Consider the following 19,799-nt stretch of genomic DNA (forward strand, 5'->3'; position numbering starts at 1 on the left):
AAAAAAACCGTCACAGGCAATGGAAGAGTGATGGACTGTATTCACAATGGAATCGGACTGGAATTGGACACTGTCACTCAACTCGTGTTTGATCTCTCTCTCTTTTTCACTCTCTTTCTCTGGCACCGCTGTAATAATTCTCCCTTGGCTGGAATCCCTCGTTGTCTGTGCGTGCTGTGGGTGATGTGCTGTAACCCCAAATGAAGTTCTTCAACAAAAAAGGATAAAATGACTGAACATTTAACTCTGGTCCATAGGGGGAAGCGTAAAAAAAAAAGAGACTATTTTCTCGGAGAAGAAACCCTTATGGACAGAAAAAGAGTAAAGTGATTAATGTTGTGTTATATTTTTGTTTTTAAAAGAACTTAATGAGAATCAACATGTTCTTCCAGAGACAGAAAATAAGCAAAAAGCCAGCTTCCAAAGGTGTGTATGTGAATGAGTGTGCGCGTGTGTATGTGTCTGTGTGTGTGTGTGTGTGTGCGTGTGCACGTGTGTGTGCATGAGAGAGAGGGAGAGAGAGCACACATACGAGTGTATTTGTGAAAGGCTGTGTGTGTGTGTGTGTGTGTGTGTGTGTGTGTGTGTGTGTGTGTGTGTGCGTGTGTGAAATGCTCAAGTGTGAGTATTTTGGGCTTGCACTGCTAAATTAAAAATACTGATGAAAACAGCATTGCCCTTGATAATGATAATGAAAATAGGTTATTGTTAGAATTCATTGTGTTGAAGGGAGCTGCAGACTTGAGGAGGTCACTGAGGTTAAGATCTCAGGCAGTAAATGACTTTGTTACGAGTGTGGCTGGCAATAGATTGAGAAATTAGATGGAGATTAAATAAATAAATCATTCAGAACGAACTGCCCCAGTCACCCAGGTTAGCAGCTGTCTGCCAACTGCAATCTGTGCAAATGACCTGGAATAAACGTCTCAGAACACTGTCAAGTTTTCATTTCGCTGTTTTTACAGAGAGCACTGAGTCAAAGGATGACATTACCTTTGGGATTACTTACCCAGATGTACCTGACCTTGTCGTTTTTTTCGGTCTGTAACTGATTGCGGGTCAGTCTTCCTGTTGTTTTCTTCACTGCTGCAGACAGAACCTGAATGTGACCTCCCCCAAGTCTCATGGACTCTTGATAAGTGGATGAATGACAACATACTAGAGTAATAATATCTGGAAAAAAAAAAAAAATCTTTTTACATTCCACTGTTTGTTTTTGTCTACTGGATGTGTGTGTGTGTGTGTGTTTGCACTGTGTATGAGTGTCAATATTTGAATGTTAGTTTGTGCGACTGTCTGTATTTACTGTGAGTCCCTCTGTGTGTATATCTGCACTGAGTTCTATTTTGCCAGTTTAATACAGAACAACATTGTTTACTGTTTATATTCTGTATGAAACGATACAGATGTACAAAGAGATATGTTATGAATTTTGTTTTTTTTCTCGTTTTTTCTAAGTTGTCACAGATTGTTCTAAAAGAATCACTGCACTTGTTGACTACAATGCTGGAACAAACCTCTCTTCATAGCAGCGTTATTTTCGTTTGGTGTGGTTTCTGGGAGGTTGGCTTTTGGGAGGAGGCAAATCTGTTAATACGTGAGCGCTGAGTGTAAAGAGTAAAGCGAGAATGTCACGAAGGAGCTTTACAACAAAACCCAGATAAAACATCAGTAAGACAGACAGAGCTTGAGTGTAGACAGAAGCTCCTGTCAACATTGGGTGTTAGTTATCAGGCGTATCCTCTCCCTCCAGTCCGGCCCGACTCACTGACACCGTAAAAACGAAGGGTGGCTCCTTAACGTCACGGCTGACGTTGCCCCAAACGCCCCGTCGTGCACACATGCTTTTTTGGCACAAAGTGTTCTGTGTGTGCCTTACGAAACCGCACCCCGCCCTGCTCTCCACCATATGCGCTCTCTCACCAAGTGTCAGGGAGAAAAAAAGGTGAGACAGAAGATGATCATCACCTCTTTTGCATCACTGTTAGCTACGTCTCAGGTCAGAGCAGAGCATCAGAGCATCCCAAAAATAACTGGGAACACAGTCACAATCTCTCTTTCCTGCTGGTCCTGTGTGTGTTAACAAGGCATTATTCTGAGTGCTGCTGACAAAGCATTACATTCCAACGGCTCAGTGAAAAGTCATTGTAGGACTTCAATGCAACTTAAAATATTGGTTAAATAACAGTCAGGGTTTGATACTTTTTGCTTTTGACGAAACTGAGCTAGAATTGTCTTTCTAAGATAGTCACACTCTTCACTGGTCTAATAATAGTTTAAGATACACTGGTAATTTTTACTGGACTGCTCACATTTCTGATCGAGGGCATTCTCTTGGGGGGGATTGCTTGAGACATAGAGAGGTTAACCAGCAAATGACAAAGTGTAATGGATATAGTGTAAAAATGATTGTGAAGTGTGCTGTATGTAAAAAAAAAAAAAAATCATCAGTATTAACTGGGGGTGTTGATATCTGTCTGTCCTTGGTATCTCTCAGCCCCCTCTTTCGCTCCCTTTTCTCTTTGTAGTTACACATTAGTGGGGTGCACAATGTTATATATCAACCATTTATTTTTTTGAAATCTGTACAGTGTATATAGATATATAAATGTGTATATAAAAAGAAGATACTACTGGGATTGTTATGAATTTTTCTAAAGCTTATTTGTCTTATTTCCCCAAGCTATATATTTGCAAACCTGTTGCAACAAAAGGTTTATTCAGGAGCTGTTCTGCACTGCGGTTGGTTCTGTACTAAGGATTCACACAACCCAACACCCACCGACTATGAAGCTGAAGAGTGTAAACTGAGAGCCTTCAAGTGCAGTATCATCAAAGTCACAAATTTCATGGAGGAGTGCATGGCTGCTGACTCCCTGTCAAATCCAGTTGGCTTACTTTGTTTGATTTTGGGTGTTGATTACCAGCAAATTCTTCTTTTGTAGAAGTTTAATTACAATACAAGGGCCAACTGATAAAGCTAATTAACACATCATAATTAACCTACCATTATTGCAGACACTGCTGGAAATACTTAGCCATATTCTCTCTCTCTCTCTCTCTCTCTCTCTCTCTCTCTCTCTCTCTCTCTCTCTCTCTCAGGCATGAAATAGGACCTAGATTTTAAGGGTAATTAACAAGGATCTTTAGAATTGCTGCTGATCTCTAGCATTAAGGAAATTGCCTACGCTCTGCCTCCTACACACTGCCTTTTCACTGCAACGACAACACATGATAACAGATCTTTTATCTTTTCTTAGATACAAATTGTGGGGCCGGGGGGGGAGTTGTTTCATGTTTCCTCCTCTTGCACGACACTTGAACTAAGTTGAAACTGGAAACTCTGCTCTCTCACCAGTGCCACCAGTCTCGCTTTGCACCGCTCTGCTCTCAGCTCATGGGAAGAGGAGATGAAGGCTGGGATGCTGGTGATGGGGAGAGAGGGAACAAGAGAGAATAACATAAGATTGAAATTCCAAGGGAGCAGAGGGTGACGGCAGGGCTAAGGATAAAAGGGAGAGCTGTCACGACACAGGAAACAGCAGTGGAGGATGACAGGAGCGCAGGTCTAGAGATAGGCAAAGTGGGTGTGCGTGGGCAACAGACGAAAAACACACTCCAAACAAGCTTCAGAGGAGCCACGGCATGAATTCCGCTACCCATGCATGTGGAAGCCACAGGTGCCGTCATTCTTCTTCCCGAGAAGCGCGGGGGGGAAAAGACTAATTGTGACAGACAGCAATGTTCACAAGAAACCACTCTCAAAGGAATGGTAAAGCGTATGCACATATTTACACACATAGGTGATACAATATGGGGTTTCAAGTTCCATGTTTGTTATAGACAAGAAGATTTCTTTTATATGAGACAGATGGCAGGAGAGCAAAGAGCACACAGAGGGGAACCCTTCTGACATCACTTTGGTCTATTTTAGGACAAGCTGAGAACGTACAAATGAAAGGCTGACATTGCCTTCCTCAACATGATATTTTGCTTCTGATGATGATGCACATGAAGAACATTTTGTGGACTTGGAATTGTAAGGTTTATTCGAATTGAGTTATCCGCATATTCATGATCTTTGAATGTTACTTTATGCTTGCGTGGGGTTATTTATTTTTTTTTAACAAAGAGCAGGTTAAAAAGAGGTTAAATACTCAAAAAGATATAAAGTTTTGCCAGATGAATGTCAAATCTTTGACGCTCAATATCTCAGAGCTGCACTCCACTCAGATAGACCCTTACAATTCCAAGCTCACGATTTGTATTTGTCCCATGCTGTAGAATAACTGCTTTATTTATGTAACACTTGGGTCATGAGTACATTATAATTCTACGGTCATACACAAGCAGACGGAGGGCTTGTCATCTGTATTGAGATTCTGTGCACATCCCCTGGCCAGAGGGCACTTCCCTTCTGCTCTCAGAACAAGGTTCCACTGAACTGACATGACACACAGCCAGGCAAGGAATTTTCCCCATAGTCAACACACTCTGATCCAGCGGGGGGTGGGGGGGTGGGGGGGTAGAGAAGGAAATATAACCTTGTTTACATGGCTAGGGGCAAAAATATCCGTAATTTAATTGGAGACTTGGCTTGACAGTCTGAAAAAATTCACTAATGCTCTCTCGCAAGTGCAGTAATAAAACACACACTGCATAGCCTATAGCCAGCATTCCTTGCATGCACAATATGACATGCACAAAAATAAAGTTATTGATTATTTTTGCGCCTTACGCCTCAATTTTTGACATCCCTAGAGCCGGTATGTAATGGTTCTCAACCCATGTGTCCAGGTTCACTTGTCACTGTCAGATGGATGCCGAGGAATGTCATCTTTTCACATTATATTGTGCGATATTGTGTTGCATAAACCACCGGCTATGTGGAGTATAATGAACTTCATAGGAGGCGACCCATCTGTCACAGAGATTAGTGATCAGCAGGTGAGACAATGGGCAGTCACAGAAAGAGAAGAGATCTACTTCCACCTGGTGTTCATGTATTGACACTACAGTCAACACAATCTCCATTATGTAACTTGCATTGTTCCTACCTTTAATCATAACATCTTCCCCTCATGCTATTCCACCTTCTGGTATGTGAAATGACTAATTAAATAAACGAAAATAAGCAGCAAGTCACACTACAGGATCAACATTTATTAAATAACAACCCACAAGCATTATAATAAACACTGTAATGTACTGTACACAACTATGGCCCGACAATTCAACAGGCCATGCTAATATCGAGTGAGCGAGTCTGTGTGTTTGTGGTTTATTGTCTAGTCTAGAAACAGATAAGCAGCTTGTATCTCTTAATCAATCAAAGATGGCTTATTCATTATGCCTCTTCCAGCTGACAGTTCAGTCAGTTCAGCTTCCGATCAGTTTTCATTTACAATCATTATTCATGTATGAAGGGATTGCACCTAAAGGTTTACAACACATCGAGTGTACAAAATGTCAAGAACACCTTCCGAATATTGAGTTGCATCAATCTTTGCCTGATCCATATCTTAATTGTCTCAGGGGCTAAAAACTCCTGAACTTGTCTCCTCTCCATCCTCATCTCCCCATCATGATTGAATGGATTTAACAGATGAAATAATAGATTTTAATAACAGACCATATCTTTCATGTAGATTTACCTGGTCAGTGCATTTCATGGAGGTAGTAAGTGTTCCTAATATTTTGTACTCCACAATATTTTGTACACTTTTGTACACTCTGCTGTGTATAACTGGAACAGAGAGTTGGCTTGATAGTCTGCTGGAGAACTTTTCTGGTGGGTTACGACACTGAAATTGCATCCAATGCCCCACCTAGCAGCAGTCTCTGAGAGGGTCCAGAGGGCCCAGAGCCTCATTGGCTTTCCTTGTCCAGGTACTCCAAGTTGGGGGCATCCAACCTCTGTTCATGGTCGCGATTCTTTGTGAACTCCTTTAGCAAATCCATGATCTCTCCTTGGTAAACATCTGGAGTGGGCTGGGCCTCTGCCGGCAAAAAAAGCAGAACAGAGATTTTATTATTTTCAGAAGGTACGTGGGGGCAAATATATATTACACAGTGGCACATCTGGCTGGTACAATGTCCAAAGCCAATGTAAAACCCTGAAAGAAACCCTAGTCCACCTGAGACCAAACACTGCAGTTTCATCCTCTGTGGAGGACATTAGATTCTGGTCTTGTCTCTGAGTGCTCACCTGCCATGATTCCCCTCGACTCTTTTAGGGGACATTAAGAGCTTTTCATTGATATGGCATGTGTAGGAGTGTTCAATTTTCAGTTTATGGATTTCAAAATGGCAAGTTCCATCTCAATTAACAATTTTAATGGCAAGTATAAAACTAACTGCAGATTGGCAGTTAAGTTCAAATGAAGAATCCCAACATTTTTCTTCCCAGAGTTGAGCTGCCAATTCGATAATGAGGCCTCAGGGTGAAGTTAGAGCCAAAAGGAGCATCAAAAAAACATCCAATAGGATATGTCAACAAAATTGAGCTAAAGGACTGTGATATATGTAGGACTATGATTAAATTCAGCATCAGCCCTAAAAGTTAGCTATTTACAAAAAACAGAATTTTCTCCCTGCATGACTTTTCCTGCATGTTGAGGTGTTACAGCCTGAATTCAAAATGGATTAAATTTGGATTTTTTTTTGTCACTGATTTACACACAATAACCTGTAACGTCAAAGTGGATGTTTTTATTAACAATTTGTTTTTACAAATTCATTAAAAATACAAAGCTGAAATGTTGCGAGTCAGTAAGTATTCAACCAATTTGCAGAGTGAAGGTGCATCCAAATTCCCTTAAATGTCCCAAAAATGAAAATTTGGTCATTATCTACTAAGCCTCATTTGAGACACTGGTGAAGTTCATATGTCAATATAACACACAGTTTCAATACATTTGCAAACATTTCTGAAAACATATTTTCACTTTGTCATTCTGGAGTATTTTCTGTGGATTGTTAATAAAACATCTCAGATTAATCCATTTTGAATTCACCACCATACCACAACATGCAGAAAAGGTAAAGGGGGTTGAACACTTTCTGAAAGCATTGTACAACTCAACTTATCTTACAGTCTACAGCCAACCTTATGACCATTCTATATTTTTTATGTTTTCTAAATGTTCCTATGACCTCAAAAGTCATCATGTGTTCAGCCTGGGAGTGTCAGCCCCAGGGTTGAGATCCACTGTGCAACTCCAAAAACATGCGGACCACATAGTTGCTAATAAAACAGGAATATTTCCCCTCACCTGTTGCCCAGTAGTAGATGTCCCAGTCGTTGCTTGGTTCATTAATCAGTCTGTCATACTGCAGCAGCTGGGTCTCACTCATTGTGTTCAGGTACCGCTTTGCAAAAAGGCTACAAGGGAGATACAGAATTTCATTTGAGCCTGTACACAAATCAGGATCCTTACCCCTTCATGACAATAAGCATGCAGAATTAAACCCATAATCCACATTTGAAGCATGTCATCCCTAGTTGAAACACTATTGCCAAACTATATAGCTTTGTTTTGATTAATTGAAATAGAATACCTTTTTCACTCACAAATTAATTAACTAAGCTGTTGATGAACAGACTGCATACTGGGGACTTAAACATTAGAAAGTGGGGACAGGACGTGCACAAGAAACGTCTCAAACTTGGATCTTGCAACCAAAATTGCCCCCACTCCCCAGATCTACACAAAAACTCTGCAGGAAACACAGCACAGTCTACCAACCTGAGTAATATGCAGTTCTCCAACATGCCCCTCTTACGACTCTCATAGAGCAAGCGGCGCCTCTTGATGTCAATGGGCTCTCCTATCTTCTCCTCCCAGGGGGGCAGTGGGATCTCAATCAGGTCTCCCTTGCTGTCCTCCGGCGCCTCTCCACGGTAACCACGACGAGGTAATATCAGCCCGGTCACTGCTGGCCTCCATGCTGCCTGCCATGCCCCATTCACCAGCTGACCAGCAACAAACACAGAAACTTCAGCACTAGAGGACCTAATAGCCTGGTACATCACATTCTCTTTCCAATACAATAGAAAATAGTCACAGATTGGGGCTACAGAGGACCAAGCACTAAATTTAGGCCTAAATATGGCCGTAGAAAATGAGAGAGGTGCTATTATAACAGTTCAGCAACTACTGACAGGACAGACCAGCTTTGTTTGTTGACCCAAGTTACTTTTTTCTATGATTTATAGTAGAACTAAATATGTTAAGGACAAAACACAGCCAGTGTGTTGAAAGTTTAATAACCACACACATACAACACAGTGAGGATTGTCCATGATAAGTACCTTACATGTAGATTTGATGATAGTATTACTGACATCCCAAAAACAGAATTACACAACTCCAACAGTGGCAAAAGGAGAGTTGCATAATATGTGCTGCCCTCTTGTGCCTCATGATTGTACAACTGTTTCTCCAGGCTTGTACAACTGTCTCTACTTCCTTAGACAGGACACATTTACACACAGTACAAAATTGAACTGCAAAACTCACATTAGTTACTCACAAGAATACATAGCAAACTAATTAACTGTTTAAGATTACATTTAGCTAACACAAAATCCTTTCAAGAGTCCTCAACAAGCTCTACAGCGTTACAGTTGACTAGCTAGCTCTGTGCTACAAACAACAAGCCTGCTCGGCAAACAAATCTGCTAATAACTGTGTGATTACTCACTCTTTTCGCAAGAACAGAAGATAGCATTTTAAACGTGTTCCTTGTAACGTTAGCTCCTAGCTGAAGTGTGTATCCACCTTGACAATGTGACTGATACCGGAATGCCAGACACACACACAGTAAAAATTACACAAGCAGATCTCAACGTCACAGCAAACGAGAAACTGAGGGAAGAGAAAAAAGCTGGACACACACTGACGCCATATTGGTGAGGTAGCGTTAACTGGGATCTGTACAAAACACAAATAATAAGCGTTGATGCTATAGCTGCAGTTTACTACTGGATTAATTTATTTGTAATTATCTTGTACAAATCCTTTAATTCGATTTGTCCTCACCACAGAATAAGAAGCGACGCTACGCATGGGAACCAACATTTTGTGTGTTGTTGTTAACCGGTACAATATCGCCAACGCACTCAAATGTTAACGAATAGATAGATTAGCATTTAGCTGGAAAACAGAGCGAGTCTAATGTAATCGGAAATTAGCTGTTTGTGTTCTCAGACAGGAAAACGTGCATGTATCGCCATACTGTCCGTTGGAAGATTATTTCTTGACCGTTGTCCTCTTAGCGGATAGTCGGTTTATCGTTATATTTCACGACTTCCATCATTTTCCGGGGAGTTGAGAGAGATGCGTTAGTTAACTAGCTAGAACCAAAACATGGCAAATTACCTGTCTTAGATACTGACAGTGCACCTATTGTTGTTATGTATCGATGATTGCTACAGTGTGTATGTGCCAGCTACATTGAAAATAAATTTAAAACAAACAGCCAGCTGCAGTGCCATCTCCCAGATCAATTTAGGCCTTCAGGATGGCTGCTGCACAACCTGCAGCCGGTAGTAGCTCTCAGAAGGATCTCATAGATCTCTACGGCGACCTAAATCAAAACGACGAGGTTAGTGGGGTTGACGTGTTGGGAAAGACAACGCAGCAAATGCATCAGGAACAGTACGGGAATATAAAGTTGATGATTTGAAAAACTATTTGGAAGTGGGCGTTTAAATTAAGACTCCTGCCCTTTTTCACCTGATTTCATAAAATCTGTGATGGGGGTGTCAAGCAATGATCGTTTCAGCAAGTTTAATTACAATATATAATTATGTAAGTTGATAACAAATCTTGTAGTGTAGTGTTATTGATTCATTTTCCGATCACCTGCAACCTTGCTCCGGCAGAGTTGAAACACCTTTGACTGAATGGAGGCTTATATATCGACATAATGGGATTCATACTCCTAACCCTGGCAGTGGCGTTGCCATGCTCTACAGAATATACAGTGTGCAGAATATAACGTGTATATATATTATAGAAATGACTGTTGCTCATTTCAATCCCATAGGATGGTGATTTCGACAAAAGCGCTGAGGCAAGTGATCTTTATGATGCTGTTCTGACCGGCTCAGTCGATCAGGACAAAAAGGAAGTGCCTTCGAATGTGGTCACCCCTGCCTGTAAGGAGAAACCAGCTAAAGAGGAGAAAAAAACACCAAAACCGAACACCCACAGTGGAGGAAACTCATTGAAGAAACTTGCTTTATACGTTGGCAATTTCCCCTGGGTGAGTCGCACACGAAAGGACCTTTTTGCCCACTTCTCTTTCTTAGTATTTGTTATTAACCCTCCATTCATTCTCTCATCCTCTCCCTCTCAACACCTGCTGCTACCTCCAGTGGACATCTGACAGAGACCTTATTACCATGGCCCAAACTTTGGGCGTGAAGGACGTCACAGAAGTCAAATTTGCTGAGAACCGAGCCAATGGCCAGTCGAGAGGGTGAGTAATTATGGAGACGGCACATTCCCTAGACTCTCGTGGGACAGCTCCTGACAAAATGTTTGCAGCATGCCTGGCTGCGTGCGGGATCAGGTGGGCAGATGACACAGCTGCTAACAGAGATTTCAGTGGTCTGTGCCATTAGTGTTGCACAATCAGTAACCTATTTCTTCTCCCCCATGTAATCCTCTCATCAGTTTTAGTGTAGGTATGGTTGAAAAATCCATGAGCAAACTTGAGCATGTTTCAATCAGTGAGACACAGCAATTTTAAGACATCACTCTGGGCTGTGGTAACTTTTGATGGGCAATTATCATTATTTTTGAACATTGACATTTTATAGACTAAATGATTAATCAATCGAAGAAATAATCAAGATTTATCGATAATGAAAATAATTGTTAGTTGCAGCCTTACAGTCTTGTTTGTTTAGATGTATCAAAGATGTGGCTCTTCTTTCTGTGACATGGCGCATGTTCTCTCCTTTACTCTGTAACACAGCTATGCAGAAATGGTGGTATCCACAGAAGAGTCATTGAAGAAATTGTTGGAGAAAATACCAGAATGTCAAGTAAATGGGGAGAGGATAAACTGTCGCTTTGCCACTCGCCAGAACCTCGCTATGTTTGAGGCCACAGCAAATAAACGTAAGAACACATCATGTCAGAAAATATTATATAAATATATAAATTACATCATATTACAAAATTGCCATATGTAATAACTATTATGCTTCCTTTAACTATAAAAACAATGTGCTCTCTATAGGTATACCCCTGCGTGTTAATTCGAAGGACTCCAAGGACTCTGAAACTACGGATAAGATTCCCTCATTATTATCACAGGAGTCCAGCCCTCCCCCTATACCCCCCATTTTCCCCACACACCCTCTTGCAAATAAGTTCCCCTCACTATCCAGCCCTTTCATTCGTCACCCGCCTCCTCCCTTCCCGCATCTTCCACCAAACATCCCTCCGCCCCTGGCACCCCACCTGTTCCCCCCTCAGCCGGTCCATGTTGCTAGCCAGCCGTCTCCCAGTCTTCACATCAATCCAGCGTTCTTCACCCCGGGCCATGACAGCCACAGCAGCAAAGCTTACAGCCAACAAAAGTGAGCACATCTACTGTTTGTTTTTTACGGGTATTGCAAACTACAAGAAACATGCATGGTTTTTTAATGAGATGAGATGAAACTTGACCCCCTTAGGGAATTTGGATAGTTGCTGCATCAAAAGACAAGGATATGGATAAGAATACAATAAAATAGAACATATGAAGATAATAGAGCAAATACAAATGTGTTGAAGATGATACAACAAATAGAACATATTGTATACAAGGATTCAGCGTCTTTGTCATGCAATGAAACAATTATTAATTAAAACTGTTAAGGTAATGGGTTATTTGCAGTACTAACAACTTGCATGGATGTCTAAAAAATGCTGTCAGCTAGTGTGATAACTGATCCTTGTTTCTTGCAGACACACGCCTCAAACTTCAGATGGAGATTTTGAGGAGTTAATGAACAGAAATAAAGCCGTTGCCAGCAGTGCCATCACCAAGGCTGTGTCTGGAGCCACAACTGGTAAGTACAAACAGCGCAGTGGAAGAGAGAACAAAATATTAGGAAGGCACAAGTAATCATGTGGCCATTCAGATTGTGGTATTATTGATGAATAAATAACCTTAGAGTTGGTAATTTTCCCCTAACCCACCACAGAAGTGGGAAATCACCACTGCAGATTCTTTTGATTTAAAAAAATAAAAATAAAAATCAAGAAAACTTCACCAGTACCGATACAGTAAAGCGACTGTTAACACATAGCTGTCCCTCATGTGGTAGCCACATCTGTTTTAGACTGTGTAAGCCATGTAGGGAAATGACTGGTCCCTTCTACTGGCAGGGTGGGCCTATTCCTTATTATTGGCAAAAAATTGAAATAAAAATCCACTTTCCTGACCTCTTCCCCACCCCATTTAGCTTAGTAATAACCATTTTCACTCTTTGGGTATGCATGGATGTTTGAAATGTTCCTCACCTTCATACCCGAACAGCTTGCTGCTGGGATGTGTACATGCACATGTGTAAATGCTAACTTTTAAACAAAAACAGTATTTTATTATCAAGACGTGTATTTCAATGCTGGGAATTGCTGCAAAACGTAATTTAATTTGTGTTCAATTTCTTCAAGATTGTTCTTACTTTAAAACACCAGTGAAGTGCTTGACTACCTTACAACAACCTGTCTGTTCCTAATGCAGGAGACTTGCGGGTGGCCATGGAGACTCTTTTGACTGCCATTGCGGTCATTAAGCAGTCCAGAGTGTATGGAGATGAACGTTGCCAGGCCCTGGTCACCTCACTCAAGGACTGTCTAGTCTCCATCCAGGGCAACTACGGCTACAGGTTTTTATATAATTGTATTTCAGGACTTCCATACATGATGCATCTTATTGTCCATGCTGAAATCATTCTGCTCCCACTGTTTTCTCTCACACTTGCAGTTGGTATAGGCGTCCAGATCAGTCAGTTCCATGTCAATGTGCAAACACAAGCAATGTCACAATATTTCTCTGCAGGGATGGCCATCGTTCTTGGGACAGAGAAAGAGAGCGGGACAGGGGTCGTGACAGAGAGCGAGACCGGGACAGAGAACGGGACAGAGAGGATTCCTACGGCTGGGAGGGGGCAGGAGTGTCCCGAAGACAGAGAGAGCGTTCCTGGAGCGGAGAGAGGGACAGGGACCGCATGCGGGAACGGGACAGGCATAGAGATCACAGAGACCGATACCGCTAGCTTGGTAAGCTTCCTCCTCGTTGTTATATTACTTCCGTTTTTAGCTCATCCTCACCAATCAAATCTGTGTTTCTTTATCAATACACATCTTTGTGGTTCTTTGTATCTTGGATCAAATATGCAAATCCTTTTTCAGCCTCCTCTCACTTAAACTTATTTAACACCCTCCAAACTTATTGACATTCTTGGCAAAAACGAGCTAAAAATGATAAACACAAGTAGGGCTGAAACGATTCCTCGAGAAACTCGAGTAACTCGATTACTAAAAATCATCGATGCAAATTCTTTGCATCAAAGCTTCGTTTAATCCATATAACTATATACACGCTCAGTGTTTCGCACGGATGATTATTACTGTTGCACAACGCGCTGGAGAAAGAGAGAGAGAAAATAGCGAGGGGCGAAGAGAAGAGACAGGCCAGAGAAAACGACAGAAAGTGTCCAAAGTTTCGGATCCAGTGTTGCCAACTTGGCGACTTTGTCGCTAGACTTAGCGACTTTTCAGACCCCCCTGGCGACTTTATTTCTCAAAAGCGACTAGCGACAAATCTGCCGACTTTTTCTGACCATGGGAAGCAATGTTAATGTGTTGAATCCCAAAGCATTTGGCAATAAATTGGTTCGGCTGATGCCGGTTTTCTCTACTTGCTTGTCTAATCCAGAGAGGTCTGACGGTCACAGCGCTTCCCACACACAGCGTAGCTCCTTCCCTCCGCTGAGAGCAGGGACTGTAGGATAGGGTCCACTTGTAATTGCTACCGGCTTACGCCGAAACTGGCCGGGTGGGCGGAGTCAGCACTTAATATTAAAACGGGATGAGATGAAGGCTAGTAAAGAATGCACGTTAATTATGGCTATATGTAATGGCTAGTTAAGAACGTAAATCAATATGGTGGCTAGTTATGATGTCCCTAAGTTAGCTAAGTTTTGCTGAAGAAAATAACCACAGAAAATAAAATGCTGCAGTCAATTTGTGAAAGCCTGAGCTTCATTCATGTTATTATTATGATAGTCACACACACACACACACACACACACACACACACACACACACACACACACCCCACACACACACACACACACCTACTCCCCTCACAGTGATGCATAAAATACCCCAGAAAGCAAAATATCAGGTGGTGTAAGTAGCAATTGGAGCCTAAAATGCACCAGTCCAATACAGCAGGTATATTCAGTTTAGTTTGATTGCAGTGAGTAGGGTCAGCAGGTGTAGGGCAACCCTTCAACATAGTAAATAAATGTACATTAGCCAGTCTTATGAACTTGTATGATATTTAGGCCTAGTAATAAATATCAATAATAATTATTATTTCACCTCGTTTTCAGTAAATCACAGTGTCGTATGGACAGCTTCGTGCGGACAGCTTTTCTCTTTTGTATATTTACTATTGCTCTTTAATAAAGCAAAAGTATTTCTTATCCGATTACTCGATTAATTGATGGAATAATCGGTAGAATACTCGATTACTAAAATAATCGATAGCTGCAGCCCTAAACACAAGTAACAGCTAAGGTAATGAGCTACATTCCAAGCACAAAAAGTTGAAGAAATTACATTGTTTGGTTTATACATATTGAAAATAATCTTTTGGATTGGAGATTCCAAAACAAATGGGTGTCGCATTCAGCTCTGCTTAATTTACAAATGTTATGATTCAGTGATATGACCTGGTTGATATGACCAGTTCCACCCAGAGGACATGACTACCTAAAACAACATTCACCTGTCATGTTATAAGACATAACCAGGCTGAGATCAGCTACACTAGATGTAGTGACAGAGACTCTCTGACTGGAAAAAGTAGTTTCGCTGGTAGTTGTTTCATACTGAGCTTCAGCTGAGTGGCATTAACCTCCATAGGAAGTCAGCGAAGCTTCTGGAACTGGCTCTCTCCTAAATGGTAAAAGGTCAGAGGCCCAGCACCACTCAGACCACACCTGCAGTTTGCTCCTCCAAGATCCAATCTGCAAATAAAGCAGTGCCGAAATGGCATGGTCAAAATGGCATTGTATCAAGCTGTATGCCAGAGTAACTTCAGAACGTCCCTCTCGTGAATCTGGCAAAGAAGTTACTTTTTGCTTTGACTTTCTGTGTTTGGTCCATGAGAGATTATCAACTTTTCGCACCTTGAGCTTTAACTCCGGTGTTTTATGTACATTAGGTCTAGAACACAACAGAATGGACTCAGATTTCCAAAATGTAAGAATAGTTTATTTTCAGAGAGCCATACATTGGCTCTGGTTAGTTTCTCTCACAGGACACCCTGAAGATTGCTTGCTTATAAGACTCCATTTATGCAAAATCATTAGCATACAGGAACAAATCTGTTACAAGCTGCTTAAGTGACATTAATATACAGTAATAACAACAGCAGGCACGTGCACAGATAGACCCCAGGTGGTGCTCAAGCACCTGCCCCTTTGGCCTCTGACTAGATAAGTGCCCTTTTTGCAAGACATTTGTTTTCTATTTCTTTTTCTAATTTTATATTTTAGTTTTTAAATTTGGCCCATGGCATCAATTCTCAATTAAAAGCGTGTTGTAATGCCCGACAACTGCATTTGAGTTCTGATTCTGCGAGACCGCACGAGCCCCTGCCCCTCCCTCTTCCACTTCCCTTGTCACAGCCACCACAGTTAACGCACGGAAACCTGCGGAGCAGCATCACGTCTCCCTGACCTGCCTTCATTGGTGACAGCCAGGTAACGATAGTGTTTGCCCTAAACCTCGGCATTGTTTGTCACTGTTGTGAAATTAAACCACTATTAAAACATCTCAATACAGCCAGCCTAACTTAGGCAATAGCCCACCATTAAGCTTAACAACAAGCAAGCTAGTCTGGCTAAAATAGCGTCATCAATGAAAACGAGTGAATTCCGGTAGGCTAGTTCCTTTGTCAGGCAACTGAAACAAATAAATATGCATTACGTGGTTAATAGTCTATGCAATCATATTTGGATATCAGAAACGTTAGCCGACCTGTCACCCGTCACAAGAAAATGTGCAAATATATGATTCGTCCACTGTACATGCTCATACTGATTAGCAAAAGCTTTAAGATATAGCTTAGTAAATTATCGATTCTTACTCCTGTGACACAAAATTTACTGTAGGCAAGCCAACTTATTGTCATTTCAATACAATAGTCCAGGGCCTTTACAAGCTCAGATTTGAAAGTTTAACTGTTCATCTAATGTGATTGAAATCTTATTATAGGCCCACAATGTATTTTAACTACACAAAGTGGTTTGGCGATTCTAAATCAGACATGAAGCTACTTTAGCTGAATATTAGTATTTTGTACTAACCTTATATAAGTTAGGTCTACATTACAACACTTGCAGTAATCTATATCACGTATTTACCTTAAATATTATTAAAACATTGCCAAATGACAAATAGTTCATTAACATTTGTCTGCAGAAAAAGTAGCTATGTGGTAGGGTACTTGAAGTTGGGCCACTGACAGTTACAGTCTGGTGAGGCTTAAGCCTGATTTATGGTAGGGCGCTCAACACCTTTGATAAGTGTCGCTCGACAGAAATGACGTATTTTCAACAGAAAAAAGTGTCTCGACACTTTCCCAACATGTCGCGCACCTGGAGAATTTTGTTATGTCGGGGACACCGTCACATTTTGTCGCGCAATGTGATTGGGTAGTCACATTGCGTCACACTAACGTCGCCATGGAGATTGTAGTTTTCACTGAACTGAACGTCCTTACTGATATTTTGGTCTGTAACTTTTTTGTCCTTGCTGTTGTAATGCATCGACTCTGTCACCAGCATTCTTACCCAAATAAACATCATATCATACTGTTGGTCTATTTTTGGGAGATTAACCCTTAAGTATCATGCGCAACATTGATTTTGCTCATTTACCAATTGCAGCATAATGCCAAAAAAGGACAGGCTAAGAAAACAGAAAGAAAGGGAGCTACAGCAGGCAGCCCAGGGTAGCAGCTCTCTTCTATCCTGGATCAGGCCATCTAGCAGTAAGGAGGATGAGGGAGATGTATTGCCACCTGATACAGAACCCATCACAGATACAGAACCCATCACAGATGTAGAAGAAAGGTCAGAGTCCAGACCAGAGTCATGTTGAAATAGTCATGTAGAAATAGTGAATGCTAAAGACCATCGTCTCTGTGTGAATTGATACAGTAATTTTGTAGAAATCTGTTGAGTATTAAACATCTTCATGAGTGTATGGGTATTGAAATAAATAAATACGTAAGTAAGTAAAAGATGTGCTACTGTATGTAACTTTATTTTTTATAAATAATTATGAGAGGGGTGCCCTTTTTTTTTCGCTTGAGCACCTGCCCCCCAAAATGTCTGTGCACGGCCCTGAACAACAGTGCACCATCCCCATAACCTTGAGGAACCACAAACTACAGGAATGGTAACTGAGGTTGTGTCACCAACCTCAACCCTCTGATCTCTCTCAGATGGGATGTTAAGACTCCAATCATGCATTGGATATTTTCGGTCTAATAATGACTCATTGTATACGCTATCAAAACCCTTCTGGAAGTCCAACAGACTGCCTCACAACTTCCCTTAATCTTTTTTTTCTGATATAATCAGGGAGGTAGAGAATCATGAATCACTGGAATTTGACTTTCTGAAACCAGATTAAAAATCATGTAGGAGGTTGAAGTGGTTAACAATTTTCTTTTCACAATGTAGAATATGGCAGAATACATGCGGACACTGTGTTCTTGCTCAGCTTTATCAAGGGTGCCAACAAAACCTTTCTACAATGTGTTAGTAGTTCTGGCCAAGCAATGACTTAAGTCCAAGAGGTGTTTTAGCCACGTGAATAATTTCCATAAAGCATTCTTGATTTCTCTCGTTTTCTTCCCCATGCTCATTATTTTAGCTGTGAAATGAAGGCAGCATACTGTCAGCTTTATTTTAAGAGTATGTTAAGCTGTATCGGATGATCAGTTTAAGAACTACAGGCCTTTTTGTTCCAGCTGTTCTGTTTCAGCGTACCCAAAACCATTTGGACAGATTAAGGTTCATTAAGGTCAATTTAAGTAGTTATTTTTAGTAGTCAACCATTTTTACTGTGCAATGATCTGTAGAAGTCTGCAACACAAACATCACCAGACTCTTCATACCGTATTGTCATATCTTTCCTGCCTTTTTGATTTCAGTATATGGCTATAAACTGCTCTGAGATAGTATGATAGTGAGGCGGAGTAAATGAGAACATCATGCTTCTTCTGCAGAGCTTTAAGATGAATACAAACATTGATACGAAGAGCATGGAGCCAAAACAACAAATGCCTCCAAATACTTTGAGCCCAATGTACTGTATGTATACTACTTTGAAGAAAGTGTTTCAATCAATACAAATGTTGATAAGCACTGTTAGAAAACCATAATATCAGTTTAGAGGGTGTTCTTTACTGTGATTATGGTTACAGAAGTTTGAAAAGTGTGTCCTTTTCTCCCCAGACTGCCCTGGCCTTGTCTCTTTAAGTGTGAAGCAGAATGAAGACAGGACTTTTGTTTCTGCACCAAGTTGTACAGGCATCTGGGATTATGGAGGAGGAACTGATGGTGAGACTGATATATTTCCAACGCATTTCATTGTTCTCCAGTCGTCTATGAGCACACTTGGACTCTTACCTGTTTTATGAAAAGATGTGGTTGGTTTGTGGTTGGAAAAGTCAGTTTTCCATACTTGCACGCGCAGGAGACCTTAATTACGTATAATATACAGTGTAATGTCTTCATCCCTTTCTTTTGTATAAAGATGATAAAATAACATTCCCTGAAAATATAATTTTAGTGTGTGATATTTCTTAAGGCATTGAACAGTTTTGTTGCATTTGCATACCAAGGGCTGCAAAGATGTTGCAGGAGGTTCCAAAAAGACCATTTGTGAATCTAACTTTTGAAACTGTATTTGCACTTTGTAGCAGTCTTCAAAATCTTAACGACTACCTGTTGCTAATCAGTGATAATTCTGATGCTGCCTGTGTACAAATAGCAGTACCTTTCCAAAACACACAATGTAATGAAATATCAGTTGAACAGATAAACGGGGTGTTTTCAGTAGCTTTTATGCTATTTTTTTGTAAACAACTGCCCTCAATAACATAGGACTCCTCTATAGAAAGAGGCTCCCACTGAGAGGAACCACATGACCTTATCAAGAATGCATTTATTATGTGCCATCAAATGGTCAGCACCATAGCCACTCTGTAACTTACTAACCAGAAGGCAGGTCATGACAAAATAGTTAACTATTTTTTTTCATCTAATGAAAAATTTTTGGTGCACCCATTCCTCCAAAGGCCTGGTCTAGGTCTCTTATTTTTCCCCAGAGGATGCCCAGCTTTGTCGCAGGCCTTAGATCTCTGAAGTTGAAATCCAAACCAAATGTAAACCTGGAATATGAATGGAATACAGCTTTGATCATAAGAGCAATTTACATTTTAAGCATTTGACAGTTGTATTCAGAGTGACTTACAATAAG

At 40.9% G+C, this 19,799-nt stretch overlaps 2 protein-coding genes across 2 annotated transcripts; one reads left to right on the plus strand and one right to left on the minus strand.

The window, feature by feature from the left end:
• Positions 1-5,148: 5,148 nt before the first annotated feature.
• sdhaf2 (succinate dehydrogenase complex assembly factor 2) lies at positions 5,149-8,825 on the minus strand. Its single transcript, XM_071917189.2, has 4 exons — positions 8,707-8,825; positions 7,749-7,975; positions 7,275-7,384; positions 5,149-5,999 (listed from the first exon to the last, which is right to left on the minus strand). Exons 1-4 carry the CDS (start codon positions 8,731-8,733, stop codon positions 5,869-5,871), a joined length of 495 nt encoding a protein of 164 aa, XP_071773290.1. The 5' UTR covers positions 8,734-8,825; the 3' UTR covers positions 5,149-5,868.
• Positions 8,826-9,131: 306 nt separating this feature from the next.
• LOC139925707 (cleavage and polyadenylation specificity factor subunit 7-like) lies at positions 9,132-19,446 on the plus strand. Its single transcript, XM_071917188.2, has 9 exons — positions 9,132-9,609; positions 10,054-10,272; positions 10,385-10,488; positions 10,990-11,135; positions 11,257-11,599; positions 11,970-12,073; positions 12,751-12,895; positions 13,069-13,289; positions 18,773-19,446. The coding sequence occupies exons 1-8, from the start codon at positions 9,526-9,528 to the stop codon at positions 13,283-13,285; spliced, it is 1,362 nt and encodes a 453-aa protein (XP_071773289.1). The 5' UTR covers positions 9,132-9,525; the 3' UTR covers positions 13,286-13,289; positions 18,773-19,446.
• The last annotated feature ends 353 nt before the right edge of the window (positions 19,447-19,799 follow it).

The sequence above is a fragment of the Centroberyx gerrardi genome, chromosome 1 (genome assembly GCF_048128805.1).
Source record: "Centroberyx gerrardi isolate f3 chromosome 1, fCenGer3.hap1.cur.20231027, whole genome shotgun sequence".
In the NCBI taxonomy this organism is placed as follows: domain Eukaryota; kingdom Metazoa; phylum Chordata; class Actinopteri; order Beryciformes; family Berycidae; genus Centroberyx; species Centroberyx gerrardi.